Source organism: Notothenia rossii (assembly GCF_949606895.1).
Source record: "Notothenia rossii genome assembly, chromosome: 3".
NCBI lineage: Eukaryota > Metazoa > Chordata > Actinopteri > Perciformes > Nototheniidae > Notothenia > Notothenia rossii.
In genome coordinates, this window is record NC_136901.1 from 21,561,719 (window position 1) to 21,576,668 (window position 14,950).

Consider the following 14,950-nt stretch of genomic DNA (forward strand, 5'->3'; position numbering starts at 1 on the left):
GAAAATGGTCTTCATTTGTTATCATGTAACATTGAGGGAACGTTTTATAAAGAACATCTTTAATGTGTTACCCAACAACGTCCAAAACACGTCTTTAGAATGTTGCAGGCAAAACATTCCACCTTTGTTAACATATCACATTAAAGGAACATTTTATAAAACACTTTCTGTCATCTCAGGCCTCAATAACATCCTGAAAACATTTTCAGAATGTTGCTTTGAAAATCTTCTTCATTTGTTATCATGTAACATTGAGGGAACATTTTATAAAGAACATCTTTAATGTGTTACCCAACAACGTCCAAAACACGTCCTTAGAATGTTGCAGGCAAAACGTTCCACCTTTGTTAACATATCACATTCAAGGAACGTTTTATAAAAAAACTTTCTGTCATCTCAGGCCTTAATAACATCCTCAAAACATCCTCTGAATGTTGCATTTAAAACGTTATGTCTTAGTTAACCTTAAACCTTATAGGAACATTATTTGAACAAATAAACATCCTAAAGCGGTTCTTTGAACATCAGATTAAAACGTTTCTTTAAAACCTTGTTAGAACCAATAGGTAACGTTAGCCAAAGTTGTGAGAACGTTCCCCGCTAGCTGGGTCTGCTGACCCTCATTATCACATCTCATTGTATAGTGAGAGAAATGTAGGAAACACTGAACCCAATCTCCATCTCCAGTTATATTTTCAGTAAAGCCTGCAAGCTGGCATCCTGGTGAATGCACACAAACATTTAACATGCCAGCCTGAAGCAGGAAGGGTGGAGGGGAAGTGAAGGAATGAGTTTTAAATGAGAGTTGTGAGAAAGGTTTTGTGGGAGTTAACACTAGCATGGGTCGTTGAAACAATGAGTTGTGTATCGCAGAGGTTTGCAGGTCTTTATCTAGGCTAAGGCCTTCAGAAGATGTTTTTCTTTTAATATTGAGTGAGTGTATGAGTATGTGAGTGTGTGAGTGTGTGTGTGTGTTCTCCACCTACACAAAGACTGTTCCATTAGTGCTGCTGTTATTCGTTATAACAACCGAGATTCACAAACAAAAGTGTCCTGACATGACTTTATATCATGGTAGAGGTTTAGCCGACATCATGACATTGCCTTTTCATATTGTGAAATCATTCACCTACTAACTTTTACGTGCAAGCTAACTTAGACTATTTATTAACTAAGTTAATACTAAGTTAACTAAACAAACAAAGTGAAGTGGAAATTGACACACATACATACAAATATCCATACAGTTTGCACATGTGCGTTAATATTGTTGTGATGTCTGGCTTCAATTTATTACTCATTGTCTTAGCTGGACCTCATGTTTAAGTTTTGAAGAATGTATGGGGGAAGGGGGTGTATGTATATGGGTATCTGTCCACATGTTGTCCCATCTGCCAATAGCTTTGTGTTTGACAAGAGTAATGCTTATGGATACAGTGCTGTAACCTTGATCACCAGTACCATAGACTGTATATAAAGTATATTTTCCACTAAAGTGAGTTCTCTTGCAGTTCTATGCTGAGTCTAGTTTTAATTCAACCCTAACAAAATGTACACTTGATCCAAATACCCCCCAAACACCATCTCCAAAGTGGTAGTAAAACACGTCTGCACCTTTCTTTAAGGAAAAGTGTTTAACCAAAGCATTGGATATAATTTGTGTTTCTGTCGTGAGGCATGAATGCTTGAATGATTAACATACAAACAAAAGCACCTTTCAGATATCTGGTGTTATTATTTTTACTTTTGGACATTGTGGTATGTGGCTCTTAACACTATACCCATGAATATTGGCTGTTGTTGTGAGGGGAGTGAGAAAGTCGATTGCAAATCAGAGCTTTGGCAAACTGAGAACATGTTGCTGTTGTGGCTACAAAACAGTCCACACCTTAGTTAACACATTTGTCAAAAATGTATCCAAAAGTCAATGGCTAAATGTATTTTGGGGGATTTGCGTTGGCTTCAGCTCCGCATCATTTGAGCACACCCTGGACTTGCTCCGATTTTTGTTATGATCCATAAACACCCAAAACAACTCTTCTGTAACAGGGAGCAGCCTTGCTTGGGTATTCTGTTGGTCGTTACTTTTGTAACTTATAGTTAGACGCATTAAATATGTGAAGTAGCTTGGTGTCGTTGTCAATCACCAGTACAATATTTACAGCCCTTCCTGTTTTAGTCAGCATTGTTCGCCATCGAAAAATATATGTTACAGCTGCTGCAAACACATGTGCTTCCAAATTGGGAAAATGCCAAAGAATCATTGGAAATGCAGTTTTACTTCCAAAGCCACTCCCGAAGGAGTGGCTTTCCTGTGTCCGTAGTTAATTCATTCCAGCATCCCATTGGCTCCGTGGCAGGAACATTTATTCAGGTCCAGTCTTTCTACACAGGGCAAATTTGATAGTTGGCACACATTTTAGGGAAGGGCCGAGCAGCAGACATACTTCCCACTCAAAGTAGTCCAAACCAAGGTCATGACTCCTTTACCACTACCTAATTACACATTATGACTGTGGAGTTCTGACATTTCTGATATGCATCCATGCACATGACCTGTTAATGCTGCTGTTCTTGTGGTTGTAGCAGTGCTTCCTCTAGAAATGTATTCTTGTATTCTTCTCTTCTTCAAAGCTTTCGGACCTTGATGGTACATGAAAACGTCTGTTAAATTCTTCATGTCAAAGTAAATACATTAATTTATATGAAAAAGATGCAATTCTTTATTCATGTGGTTTTCTTCTTCATAGTTCAGAACCGACAGTAATCATTCTCAAGAAAATTCATGAGTGCGGACACGAGAAGTACATAAACACTTTGGGTAACACTTTATATTAAGGTACACAAATTAACCATCAACTAATTGTTAATTAACATGCATATTAGCAGTATATTGGCTCTTTATTAGTAATTATAAAACACTTATTAATGCCTTATTCTACATGACCATATTCTACAAGTAATAAGCCATTAGTTGAGAGTTTTTCGTCAATAACCCTCTAATTAGTGCTTATTTATTGCAAGTAAGGAAGTTGTTGTACATGAGTTTTGGTCTTAATATGCTCTGCTCAATATGGGCCTAATAAGGCAGTAGTACCACAAGAATAGTAATTCTCCCATAATAAAACTTAACAAATATGATCTATTCTTGTGTAACAATTGTGTCTAAATAACTCAAAATTAGGTATTTCTATCTAAGAATATGTTCCCTATTTTAAAAGGAAGTCTTGTTCATAACCAATAAGCTAGTAGTTTGACTCTAATTTACCTGAACAGGTTCCCAATTCTAAAGTTGCCTCCTCTTCAAACTTTGTAAATACATTATAGAACACACGTACTGAAATTAACCTCAACAGTACATGAACAAAGTAGGCACACGTTAAAATATCTGTTTTATTAATGAACCACTAGAGAGGTTCAGACACATGTACCAAAACATGTCAAGTTTCTCCAAGGCTGAGAACATATGCAGCCTGAACTTTTTAATAAAAACATATTTTTAACAGATTGTATGTATTTGTGATCATACTGTGTGACCTGCTTGTGTGTACTTACACACTAGGTGTACTGTTCTCTCTATGTGTTGTACTGTCTCAGTGTGAACATAGATTAAACAGCCAGCCAAACTCTTTTGAGAGCCAGGGAATGAGCAGCCATGCTCCTTTATTGACTTATTGCAGTCCGCTAACATTCAAACGGAGTGAAACTATAAAAAAAAGAAGTTACAAGGCACTTAATGATCTCATACATGCAAGTGTAAACACAGATTAACACATGGGACCGCTAAGTGTAAACAAGGTAAATATAGCTAATGCTAGCTGTGCAATAAGCATGTAGGCTAGTATGGAAATGGAATATCTCAATTTAAATGAACATTAAGACTGTTGTGATGTCTTCACCCCCATGCCAGCTGCTCTCCCTGCACTGTCGGCCTCCTCATGCTTATATAGTGTTAATAATTGACCAGCTCAAGTAGAAATGAAAACAATTGTAACAAGAAAAAGTTGGACAAATAAAATACATTTATTTATAAAATGTCAATATAAAGAAAACATAGCAGCCTTTTAAGAACCAATAGCAGCCTTTTCCTTTCGTGCATTTTTTTTTAAGTGTAACAAAATTAGAACCAGAAAAAAATATATATAATATTTATTATAAAAACATAAAGTGCATGTATTTGTTTGTGTGTTTTGGTTTACATGACATGTATCATGTTGTAGGTGTTTGTGGCAGATTTTGATGCCTTGATGATAGAGGGAGGAGGCTCCTATTTGAAACACTGTGGCTCAAGGTTTGCCATCTTCACAGTCATGATGGATGATAGAGTTCCATCAAGAGCCAAACTGTTTCGGGTTTTGGTTTTCTTCAGTCCCACCACAGAGACCACTCGTTCAGCATCAGCAACACCAACTTGGCAATACGAGAGAGCCTCCCAAATCTGCTCATACCGGTCACCTTTGAAAAATGTACATAGGAAGCCTAATTACTCAAGTATTTTTGTATAGAATTAAGTTGATTACGTCAATGGGTATTTCAATGGGTGCAGAATAATTCTTACCTTATTCTTCATTGATGCCATGTTCCCACAAAAGCTCTCAATGTCGAACGTGGCTGGGTCTTCGGGCATGGCAATGTCCATGGACTGGTAGTCCAGAAACTCCTCACTCAGTTTGTCACGCTCGTCAGGTCCTTTGTATGGGAGAAGTTCAGGAAACCTAAAAAGAACACAATGTGCACTGATCTGGTAAAGTAATGTAGCTGAAACGGGTTGTTTTTCAGATGTGGTCATTAAACTTTACAATCTATTAGGAAAATGTTAAGAAAATGTAACAAGAGCCAAGAGTCTTTAACCTGTTCTACTTATTAAGCATATTGAGATAACTTGTGTTATGATTTGGCACTATAGATAAATGTACTTGGCTTCAATCAATCAATCAATCAATGTTTATTTATATAGCCCAATATCACAAATGTTACATTTGTCTCAGTGGACTTCACAGTTTGTACAGAATATCAGTATGACAATACGACACCCTCTGTCCTTAGACCCTCACATCGTACAAGGAAAAACTTCCAGAGAAAACCCCACAGTTTAAAGGGAAAAATGGGAGAAACCTCAGGGAGAGCAACAGAGGAGGGATCCCTCTCCCAGGACGGACAGACGTGCAATAGATGCCGTGTGTAAATTGAAAAGATAATACATTTGCAACATAGGTAGTCCAAATGTTTTGAAATGCATGTGTGTATAATAAGAAGATGAATCCACGAGGATATCCATCCAGGACTTATGATCCAGGACCGCAGCCACGACTCAAGATCCAGGACTCGCAATCCATGACACAGGACCGCAGGATCATCCATGACTCCGGATCCCGGCGTATATAGACACCAAAAAGAAAGAAATTTGGGGAAGCTGGGTTAATCGGAACATGAGAGTACACAGGTATAGACAGAGAGAAGGAAGAAGTAAGATGTCCCCCGACAAACTAAGCCTATATCAGCAAAACTAGGGGCTGAATCTAATCAGCCCTAACTATAAGCTTTATCAAAAAGGAAAGTCTTAAGCGCACTCTTAAAAACGGATAGGGTGTCTGCCGTCCGAACACAAACTGGAAGCTGATTCCACAAAAGTGGAGCTTGATAAGAAAAGGCTCTGGCTCCCATTGTACTTTTAGAGACTCTAGGAACAACCAACAACCCTGCATTCTTGGAACGCAATGCCCTAGTAGGACAATAGGGTATAATGAGTTCTTTAAGGTAAGATGGCGCCTGCCCATTAAGGGCTTTGTAGGCGAGAAGAAGAATTTTAAATTCTATCCTGTGTTCTATAGGGAGCCAGTGTAAGGCAGCCAGAACAGGAGTAATGTGGTCCCTTTTCCTAACTCTAGTTAGTACACGAGCTGCAGCATTTTGAATCAGCTGAAGCGACTTGACTGACTTCTTGGTACACCCTGATAATAAGGAGTTACAATAATCCAGCCTTGAAGTAACAAATGCATGGACTAGTTTCTCTGCATCGTTTTGAGGCAAGATATGCCTGATTTTTGCAATGTTACGTAGATGGAAGTAGGCGGTCCTTGAAATTGATTTTATGTGGGCGTTAAAGGATAAATCCTGATCAAATATAACACCAAGATTCCTTACAGTCTCACTGGAGGCCAAATTAATGCCATCCATAGTTAATATATCTTTAGATAATTTGTTTCGTAGATTCTTCGGGCCAAGTACAATAACTTCAGTTTTGGTCGTGTTTAACATCAAAAAATTTAAGGTCATCCACGTTTTTAAGTCCTTGAGGCAGTCTTGAATTTTATTTAGATGATTAATTTCATCAGGCTTGATTGATAAATATAGTTGAGTATCATCCGCATAACAATGAAAGTTTACAGAATGATTCCTTATAATATTGCCTAATGGAAGCATATATAGGGTGAACAAAATAGGTCCAAGCACTGAGCCCTGTGGCACTCCATGGCTAACTTTGGTTTGCATGGAAGATTCATCGTTGACACGTACAAACTGAGAGCGTTCAGATAGATAAGACCTAAACCAGCCTAAAGCAGTTCCCTGTATGCCAACTAAGTGCTCTAGTCTTTGCAATAGGATATCATGGTCGATAGTATCAAATGCAGCACTAAGATCGAGTAAGACAAGAATAGAGACAAGTCCCTTGTCAGAGGCTATTAGAATGTCATTTGTGACTTTAACCAGAGCTGTCTCTGTGCTATGTTGTGTTCTAAAGCCAGACTGAAAATCTTCAAATAAATCATAGTTTCTTAAGTAATCACACAGCTGTTTTGCGACTGCTTTCTCAAGAATTTTTGAGAGGAACGGAAGATTAGAAATAGGTCTATAGTTGGCTAAAACCTCTGGATCGAGGTTGTGCTTTTTAAGAAGCGGTTTTATCACTGCTACTTTGAATGATTTTGGAACATAGCCTGATAATAAAGACATATTCATAATATTTAATAAAGAAGTGCTAATTAATGGAAAAACTTCTTTTAACAGCTTAGTTGGAATCGGGTCTAAGATACACGTTGATGGTTTAGAAGAGAGAATCATTGAATTTAATTGTTCAAGGTTTATGGCTGAAAAGCATTCTAGTTTACTATCTAGTGTAATATTATTAGAACTTACGTTTCCGGGAGCTGTTGATAACACTATACTGGTCAAAGGCAAGAGGTCATTGATTTTGTTTCTAAGAGTAACAATTTTATCGTTAAAAAAGCACATAAAATCATTACTACTGAGTGCTATGGGAATAGAAGGCTCAGTCGAGCTGTGGCTCTCTGTCAGCCTGGCTACAGTGCTGAAAAGAAATCTTGCATTATTCTTATTCTCATCTATTAATGAAGAGTAGTATGCTGCTCTCGCTTTACGCAGTGCTTTCTTATATTCATTGAGAGTAATATGCCAAATTAAACGAGATTCTTCAAGTTTAGTGGAACGCCATATCCTTTCAAGTTGTCTCGACTTTTGCTTTATTTTGCGGGTTTCGGCATTATGCCATGGAGCTAATCTATGTTGTTTTATTTTCTTCTTTTTCAAAGGAGCAACAGAGTCTAATTTTATTCGCAGCGCATCTGTAGCACTATCAACAACATGATCAATTTGGGGGGGTGTACATTTTGTATAAGTTTCCTCCCCTACATGCAGACATGCTATCGAGTTAAGTATTGGTGGAATCTCTTCCTTAAATTTGGCTATAGCACTAACAGATAGGTTTCTGCTGCAGGAGCTTTTGGCTAATGCTTTGTAGTCTAGTAACAGTACTTCAAAAGTTACTAAGAAATGGTCGGATAAAGCAGGATTATGCGGTTCGACTAATAGTTGCTCAATTTCAATACCATAAGTCAGAACAAGGTCAAGAGTGTGATTATAGCAGTGGGTTGGTTTATTTACACTCTGACAGAAACCAACAGAATCTAATATAGAATTAAATGCAACAGTAAGGCTATTTTTATCATCGTCAACATGAATATTAAAGTCACCTACGATAATTACTTTATCTGTTTTAAGTACCAAAGCTGATAAAAACTCAGAGAATTCTGATAAGAATTCTGAATAAGGACCTGGTGCACGGTACACTGTAACAAATAAGATTGGCTGCAAAGTTTTCCAGGTCGGATGCGTAAGACTGAAAATGAGGCTTTCAAAGGAGGTATAATTTAATTTTTGTTTAGTATTGATAAGTAAACTTGAGTCAAAGATTGCTGCAACTCCACCTCCTCGGCCCGTGCCTCGGGCAATATGAGTATTGATATGGCTGGGTGGAGTGGCCTCATTTATGCTGACATATTCTTCATGTCTCAACCAAGTTTCAGTGAGACAGCATATATCAATATTATAATCTGATATTAAATCATTTACCAGTATTGCTTTAGATGCTAGAGATCTTATGTTTAAGAGACCACATTTAATCTTCCTGTTTTGTTGCACTGTAGTAGTTGTTACATTTACTTTTATTAGGTTATTATGTATGACACCTCTATTAGGTTTTACCTTAAATTGTCCTTGGGCAGACACACACACCGTTAATATTGGGTATTTTATTGGGGTCGGGATTCCTATGGATGACTGCCTAGGAGAGAGCGCAGAGAAGCGTGTAAGACTGCGACTCTGCCTCCTGGTCTCAACTCCAGTTTGTCATGGATTAAGTCCACAGAGCCCTGAAATGTTTGCCGAAATGAGATTTGCACCTTCCAAAGTAGGATGAATGCCGTCTCTCTTAATCAGACCAGGTTTTCCCCAGAAGGCTGTCCAATTATTCACGAAGCCCACATTGTTTGCTGGGCACCACCAAGACAACCAGCGCTGAAATGATGACATGCGGCTATACATGTCATCATTGATCAGATTGGGGAGGGGACCAGAGAAGATTACGGTGTCCGACATTGTTTTAGCATAACTACACACCGACGCCACATTAAGTTTGGTGCATTCTGATTGGCGTAAACGAACATCATTACCACCGACGTGAATAACAATCCTACTGTATTTACGTTTATTTTTAGCCAGCAGTTTAAGATGCGCCTCAACGTCGCCCGCTCTGGCCCCCGGAATGCATGTGACTGTGGAGGCATCGGTCTCTAAATTCACGTGTCTCATAATAGAGCTACCAATAACCAGAGTTGGCTTCTCAGCGGGTGTCTCGCTGAGTGGGGAATATCTGTTAGATACGTGAACGGGTTGGTGGGGACCTGCGGGTTTCGCGTTATGCCCCTTCTGAACAGTCACCCATTCTGATCCCTTGACCCCAACTAACCTGTCGACAAAGTACAAGGCGTCTTCCACTCCACACTCTACCCTCTGCTGGACATCCAGAAACATGGCATGTTTTATCAGGGGCTCTCTCATGGGGAGTTTCTTCATGGCATACTCCACAGCCCTCACCAGAAACGCCACTGCTGCCTGCTGGAACCTCTGCACTTGCTGCAGTGTAATGTCTCCTGCATCAAGGAGCCTGTTGAGTGTAGCTCGAGTAGTGAAGCCGATCACCAGCTTTTCTCCTACGAGAGACACAATAAATCAACAACGTCACAGAGGTCATTAAGGTGCTGTATGCGATTCTGGAGAAAGATTGATGCAATATGTTCTCATTCCCAACACCAACCCAGTATGAGACTGGGAATAAGACCGGTGTTGATTCACTTTAGCAATCATCAACAACCACAAGAGCTAACTTGAAAGCACCCCATTAAGTATCTTCATCACATCAGTGATTGATTGATTGATTGATTGATTGATTGAATACTTTATTAGACAGAAACGCAAACAGCACAAGGTACAGTCACACATTTGGGCTAAAAGGATAACATACATAATTCCTGTGGACTTATTTCCATTGTGGTCCTATGTGTGTGATGAGATGAGATGACATTATCAAACTCATAACTTGTCTGCACAAGCAGCCCTCTAACAAACACAAACAGTATGATGTGAGTGAGATCAGTGAGTGGATAGTGTATGTGCATCTTCTGATGTGAAATTTGGAGGATTACCTGCCAGTTGGTTTGATGGGTCCTTATAGAGGGCCGGACCATGCAGCATCTACACTCACTACTTTGACTTTTAACATTAAAAATGTTTACTTTGATAATTGGCATTAGCCTAATTATCATCGCCAGGTAGCTGTGATGAAGTGTTTCCCACAGACACACATGTATTGACTCACCATCGGTTATGATCTCGTCCTGTATTGGGAGCCTGTTTTATTGGCAAATCATGACACAGCAGCTTTTAGGGATTATGAAAGTATTTTTCCCTCTTGGCACCGATGCCTTGTTTTCACAGGAAGTGAGCGGGGCAGTAATTACGCCAGGAAGTGACGTAGAGCTGTTCTCATGTGTAGGCTGGGGCTTCCCACAAGGATTTAAATCAAAAAATTAATTTAACTAATTGTTAGTAGATGAAGAGAACCCCAGTCTAGATCAGTACATACAAATATACTATCGTATGAGGATAGGCCACAGATGGTTTGGAGATCTGCGTTCCCAAACCATAGCATTTGTGTAGTTTGTGCGCAGCAGCGAGCGGAACACATCGAAACTGAAGAAATCTCTGCTCAGACTTTTGCAGCACACTGTGTGACGTTTTGATAGAGAAAGCAAAGGGAAATTCCGTCTGTGTTTATATGCTGTCTGTATATAAGTATGCACACATTCTCGCCTCACCCCAGTGCCTTTAAAGTCTGGGTCATTAAATAGCGAGCAATTTTTTTTTTAGGTGTAATGTATTATGCCCTACACAAGCAAAAAAGGCTTACAGAAACATTTCAATTATCCCTGATAAATTGTATTTTTGCTTTAAAATCATGGAAAGGAAGTGAATGGGAGGTGAGATATGAAGCTGCGGTCCTCATATCAAAAATCAGCCCCCACCAACACAAACACATCCACCTCTCACACTGATATTGTGCCATACTGGATGACAGTGGAGTCTGACCGCTCTTCTTCTTTTCCCTGCCTTTCTTTCCCTCTGATTTCCTCTCCTGGGGATTTTTTTCTTTTGTTTTTAAGGGTGGGCTTGGAGAAAGATTTGGCGACTTTGGAGTGAAGCAGGGCAGCATATGCATTCCAAGAGTCTCCCCCAAAGGAAATGAAAATAAGGTTTCTGGGCCTAGCCTGTCACTTGACTCATAGGTGAAAAAAGAGAAACATGAGCATGATGATGTAGTATTATGAAGTGTATGAGAGGGGATTTTTTGGACTGTGACAAGAGAAATAGGAAGAAGGACCTTTCCATTTGGCTCAGTGAATGAGAAATACCTTGTATACGAAGTTCTGGGATTAATTAGTATCATATGATGCTTCACATTCACTTTATTTAAAGGTAGGGTATCTAAGTTTGAGAAACCGGCACGAGATCGCTAGAATTTGAAAATACACGACCGGAGAACATCTGCCACTTCCTTATAGAGCCCCTCCCCCAACACACACGAACGCGCACATGACCAATGAGGGCACGAGATAAGCTTGTGCACAGATGGAAGGCTGACAGGCAGCTAGGCCATCCAGTTATTTTAGCCGGGCCGGCTCAGATGATTGGTCGTGCTTTTTACAGTACTACGGCTTCCACAGATGACATTTTTTTATGGATTTTTTGTCAAAGCACTTCAGATATTCATTGCTATCGGGATGTTAAGAGCATTCCATGGAATATAACAAAAAGTGTATCTCAAGCCGGTTTCTCAAACTTACCTACCCCACCTTTAAGGAAAGTTTGATTTAAGATTCACAGTGCTGGCCAAGAGAACTGGACCATCTCATTTATTTGATTATGTAATGTATGTAATGTAACCCTAACCCAGAAAAAAGGTGACATAAAATACAGTCCTAAACAACACAACACAACACCACAGCACTATATGACCATGGTAAAGCACACTATCACTTGAAAACACATGAACTAAATGAAGGCTGGGGCGAGAGCACTGCGCCAAATCAAATTAGAGGCGCCAAATCATTTGGAGCATCACTTCAGTTAACTGATATATCATATTTAGACTTACCTGTGTTTTAATTCTGAAAACTGTCCCAAAGCATAAAGAATATATAGACACCATCAGTGGAAGATGCAGTGACGGATGGAGGACTTATTAAGATGTTTCCACTTGTATCTAAATGTTTGATAACTATTTACTAAAAAAACTCAAGGACAAACTTTAATTCTGCTGCCAAAACCTTAGCAACCCAAACAGGGGGCATATGACCTGAGGTTTGTGAAGATGTAGTCTGTTGCATGACAAATAGGAATAAAATAAATAGAATAAATGAGTAGAGTAAAACATATTTAAATTAGTTAAGACCATTTCTAAACTGTTAATTATTTGCTTGTGAAATTTTGTGTGGGAGTAAATGATGAAAGCTGTCAGTGTCATTTTAATTTGATATGCTTAATACTGGAACTTCCCTCTAATCAATGGACGCTTCTGTTCTCTCTGCAGCCTCCAAACACCGCCCCCCCCCCTCTGCCCAGCTCCTCTCTACCAGAAGGCTACTATGAGGAAGCAGTTCCTTTAAGTCCTGGAAAAGCTCCCGAATACATCACAGCCAGTGAGTGGAACACTGATTTACAATACACATCATTAATACCTACCATTTACTCCACCTAGCCATACGTACATGCACAAACTACAAAACAAGCATTTACATATTTTCTCAAGTTTTATTTTTGCGGGTCATTTAATTAAAGGCAGTTAAAGGCAGAATATGAAAAATAATGAGGCATTTCCTTGTGCCTTCTGCCCCTGCCTTTCAGACTATGACTCGGACGCCATGAGCAGCTCTTATGAGTCGTATGATGAGGAAGAGGAGGATGGAAAGGGCCAGAAGATGCGTCACCAGTGGCCATCTGCAGAGGCGTCCATGGATCTGGTGAAGGACGCTCGGATCTGTGCATTCCTGCTGCGCAAGAAGCGCTTTGGACAGTGGACCAAACTGCTCTGTGTCATCAAAGAGAACAAACTGCTGGTAAGGGACTCCTCTGTTCATATTAGCCAAGCGAAGCACACTTTCTACAGGTGATCTAGGTACAAATGTGTGAATGTATGCAAATAGCGTAACAGTTATTCTCGAAATAATGACTGCAAAAACATTAGAGCATCATGTTTGCCCCCTTTCTCTGCCTTCAGTGTTACAAGTCCTCCAAAGACCAGACCCCCCAGATGGAGCTGACTCTGTATGGGTGTAGCATCACTCACATTCCGAAAGATGGCAAAAAGAAGAAGCATGAACTTAAGATAGTCCACCAGGGGGCGGATGCACTGGTTCTGGCTGTGCAGAGCAAGGAGCAGGCAGAGGAGTGGCTCAAGGTAAACACAATCAACCCCTAAACCAGTTACATATGTCATATGTTTCTTACCAGATTGCACCAATGCAGGAAAACAGCAGTCCTACTGACCTCTACTGAACAAACTTAATTTGCTAATGTAGATCATGTGATACTGTACAATTAAAGCTCCAGGACAAACTAGTAACTAGTTACTATCTCTGCAACAATAACAGGGTAGATTCTGCACAAGAAGTAGCATAAGCTAGCTAGCTTCGCCAAAGCACTGCTCAGGGACTTTGCCGTTTTTGATGATTGACATATCTATTAATAAGGAAACGTTTTTTGTATTTAGATTATTTAAAAAAAAGAAACTTTAATATTTGTATCATGTTTTACTAAAGTTAGGAGGCACAAAATAGTTGAACTCTTTTAGGATGACCTAAAACACGGCCTCGTGAGGCTGATCAGCTGTCAAACAGAGTGAGGGATGCTGTACAGTGTCAGTGTGGTTCACCACAGGTTGTCGGAGCAGAGTTCACACAGGAATCAGCTCTAATTTGGATGTTGTTCTCAGGAAGGTAAAATTAGATCTGTAGCTCCCATTTCATTCTTTCCAAGAATAAAGGGTCTCGCTCTCATGAGAATAGCTTTGCTGTTGTTCTACAGGTTCAGCCTTTTCCTGATTTTGTGTGAGTAGGTGGTATATTGTAAACAGGTCAAACATTCTTTCTCTGCGTACCTCACCCCATCGCCTCTTCAACTCTCTGATCTTCCCCTCTGGCTGCTCGACAAGTCAGCAAAACAAACCAATCGTCCCAACATCTGAAAGGCTGTGTTTTTGCTTTTCAACCCCTGCTTCTATTTTGTTAGTGTGGTACCAGCACCTTTACGCTCTTTTTTTGTTTCGATCACAGGCAAAAAAACTGGCCTCATCTGTTCTTTTGATTTAAATTAAACCCCCAGCCCCCTCTTCCTCCTCACCTTTGCTCTTCCTCCCTTTCCTGAAAATCTCCTGGAAATCCTTATTTTGTAGTCCTTGACTGTGTATTGTGAGCTATTTTTAGATCCCTCCACATCCACTGATGCAAAGGTATTTATGTAATCATTTGTGCGTGCTAGCCTCTGCCAACTCAGTCCTCAGTTTGACCACACTTTGAGGCACACCTTTTTCATTACTCAAAAGGGTCTTTAAAGTCCATGAAATGTCCAAAATAAACGTTATTCTGTGTTAATAAATCGCTTCATCACTTTCCACTGTTTCATTTGACATATCAACATCAATGATTCTTTCCATAAATACCCCCCAAATAACATGAAATGTGTGCCACTTTCCCGTGTTATTCCGCTCCGGTAGCGATAAGCTTGCCAGCCATTAACCCAGCTGTGTGACGTCACACGTGGCAAACACCAGCCTCGTCTGGATTGTTTGTTTTGTATCCTTCCGCTATTTTCGCTCAACATATGTGTAACCGGACCTCGCTAAACTTTTTTTATCTAACAATTCATGATGGGGAAGCGATGTGTAGTTGTGAGCTGTGAATGTTTCCTGATTGCTATAAACATTGATCATGGGTGCTGGAAGATTGTGCACAAAACTCGGGTCAGAATTAAGTTACTACAGGTGTTATGCCAGCTTGAGCTAAATGTCACCAGAGTACAGTGAACTTGCCTAGTGACT

General features: G+C 39.7%; 2 protein-coding genes across 6 annotated transcripts in view; one reads left to right on the forward strand and one right to left on the reverse strand.

Annotated features, from left to right (window-relative positions):
* Nucleotides 1-14,950, forward strand: part of afap1 (actin filament associated protein 1) — a 161,586-nt gene that overhangs the window by 78,003 nt on the left and 68,633 nt on the right. For all 5 annotated transcript variants that reach the window (XM_079667686.1, XM_079667685.1, XM_079667689.1 and 2 more), the window contains exons 4-6: nt 12,446-12,554; nt 12,760-12,971; nt 13,133-13,312. In XM_079667686.1, the coding sequence (XP_079523812.1) occupies nt 12,446-12,554; nt 12,760-12,971; nt 13,133-13,312 (501 nt within the window). The remainder of the gene's footprint in view (nt 1-12,445; nt 12,555-12,759; nt 12,972-13,132; nt 13,313-14,950) is intronic.
* Nucleotides 4,175-14,950, reverse strand: part of LOC307031005 (uncharacterized protein) — a 131,292-nt gene continuing 120,516 nt past the window's right edge. Inside the window, exons 2-4 of the mRNA XM_079667693.1 lie at nt 9,266-9,509; nt 4,559-4,715; nt 4,175-4,455 (exon numbers count right to left, since the gene is read on the reverse strand). Of these exons, the coding sequence (XP_079523819.1) occupies nt 4,366-4,455; nt 4,559-4,715; nt 9,266-9,372 (354 nt within the window). The 5' untranslated portion in view covers nt 9,373-9,509 and the 3' untranslated portion in view covers nt 4,175-4,365. The remainder of the gene's footprint in view (nt 4,456-4,558; nt 4,716-9,265; nt 9,510-14,950) is intronic.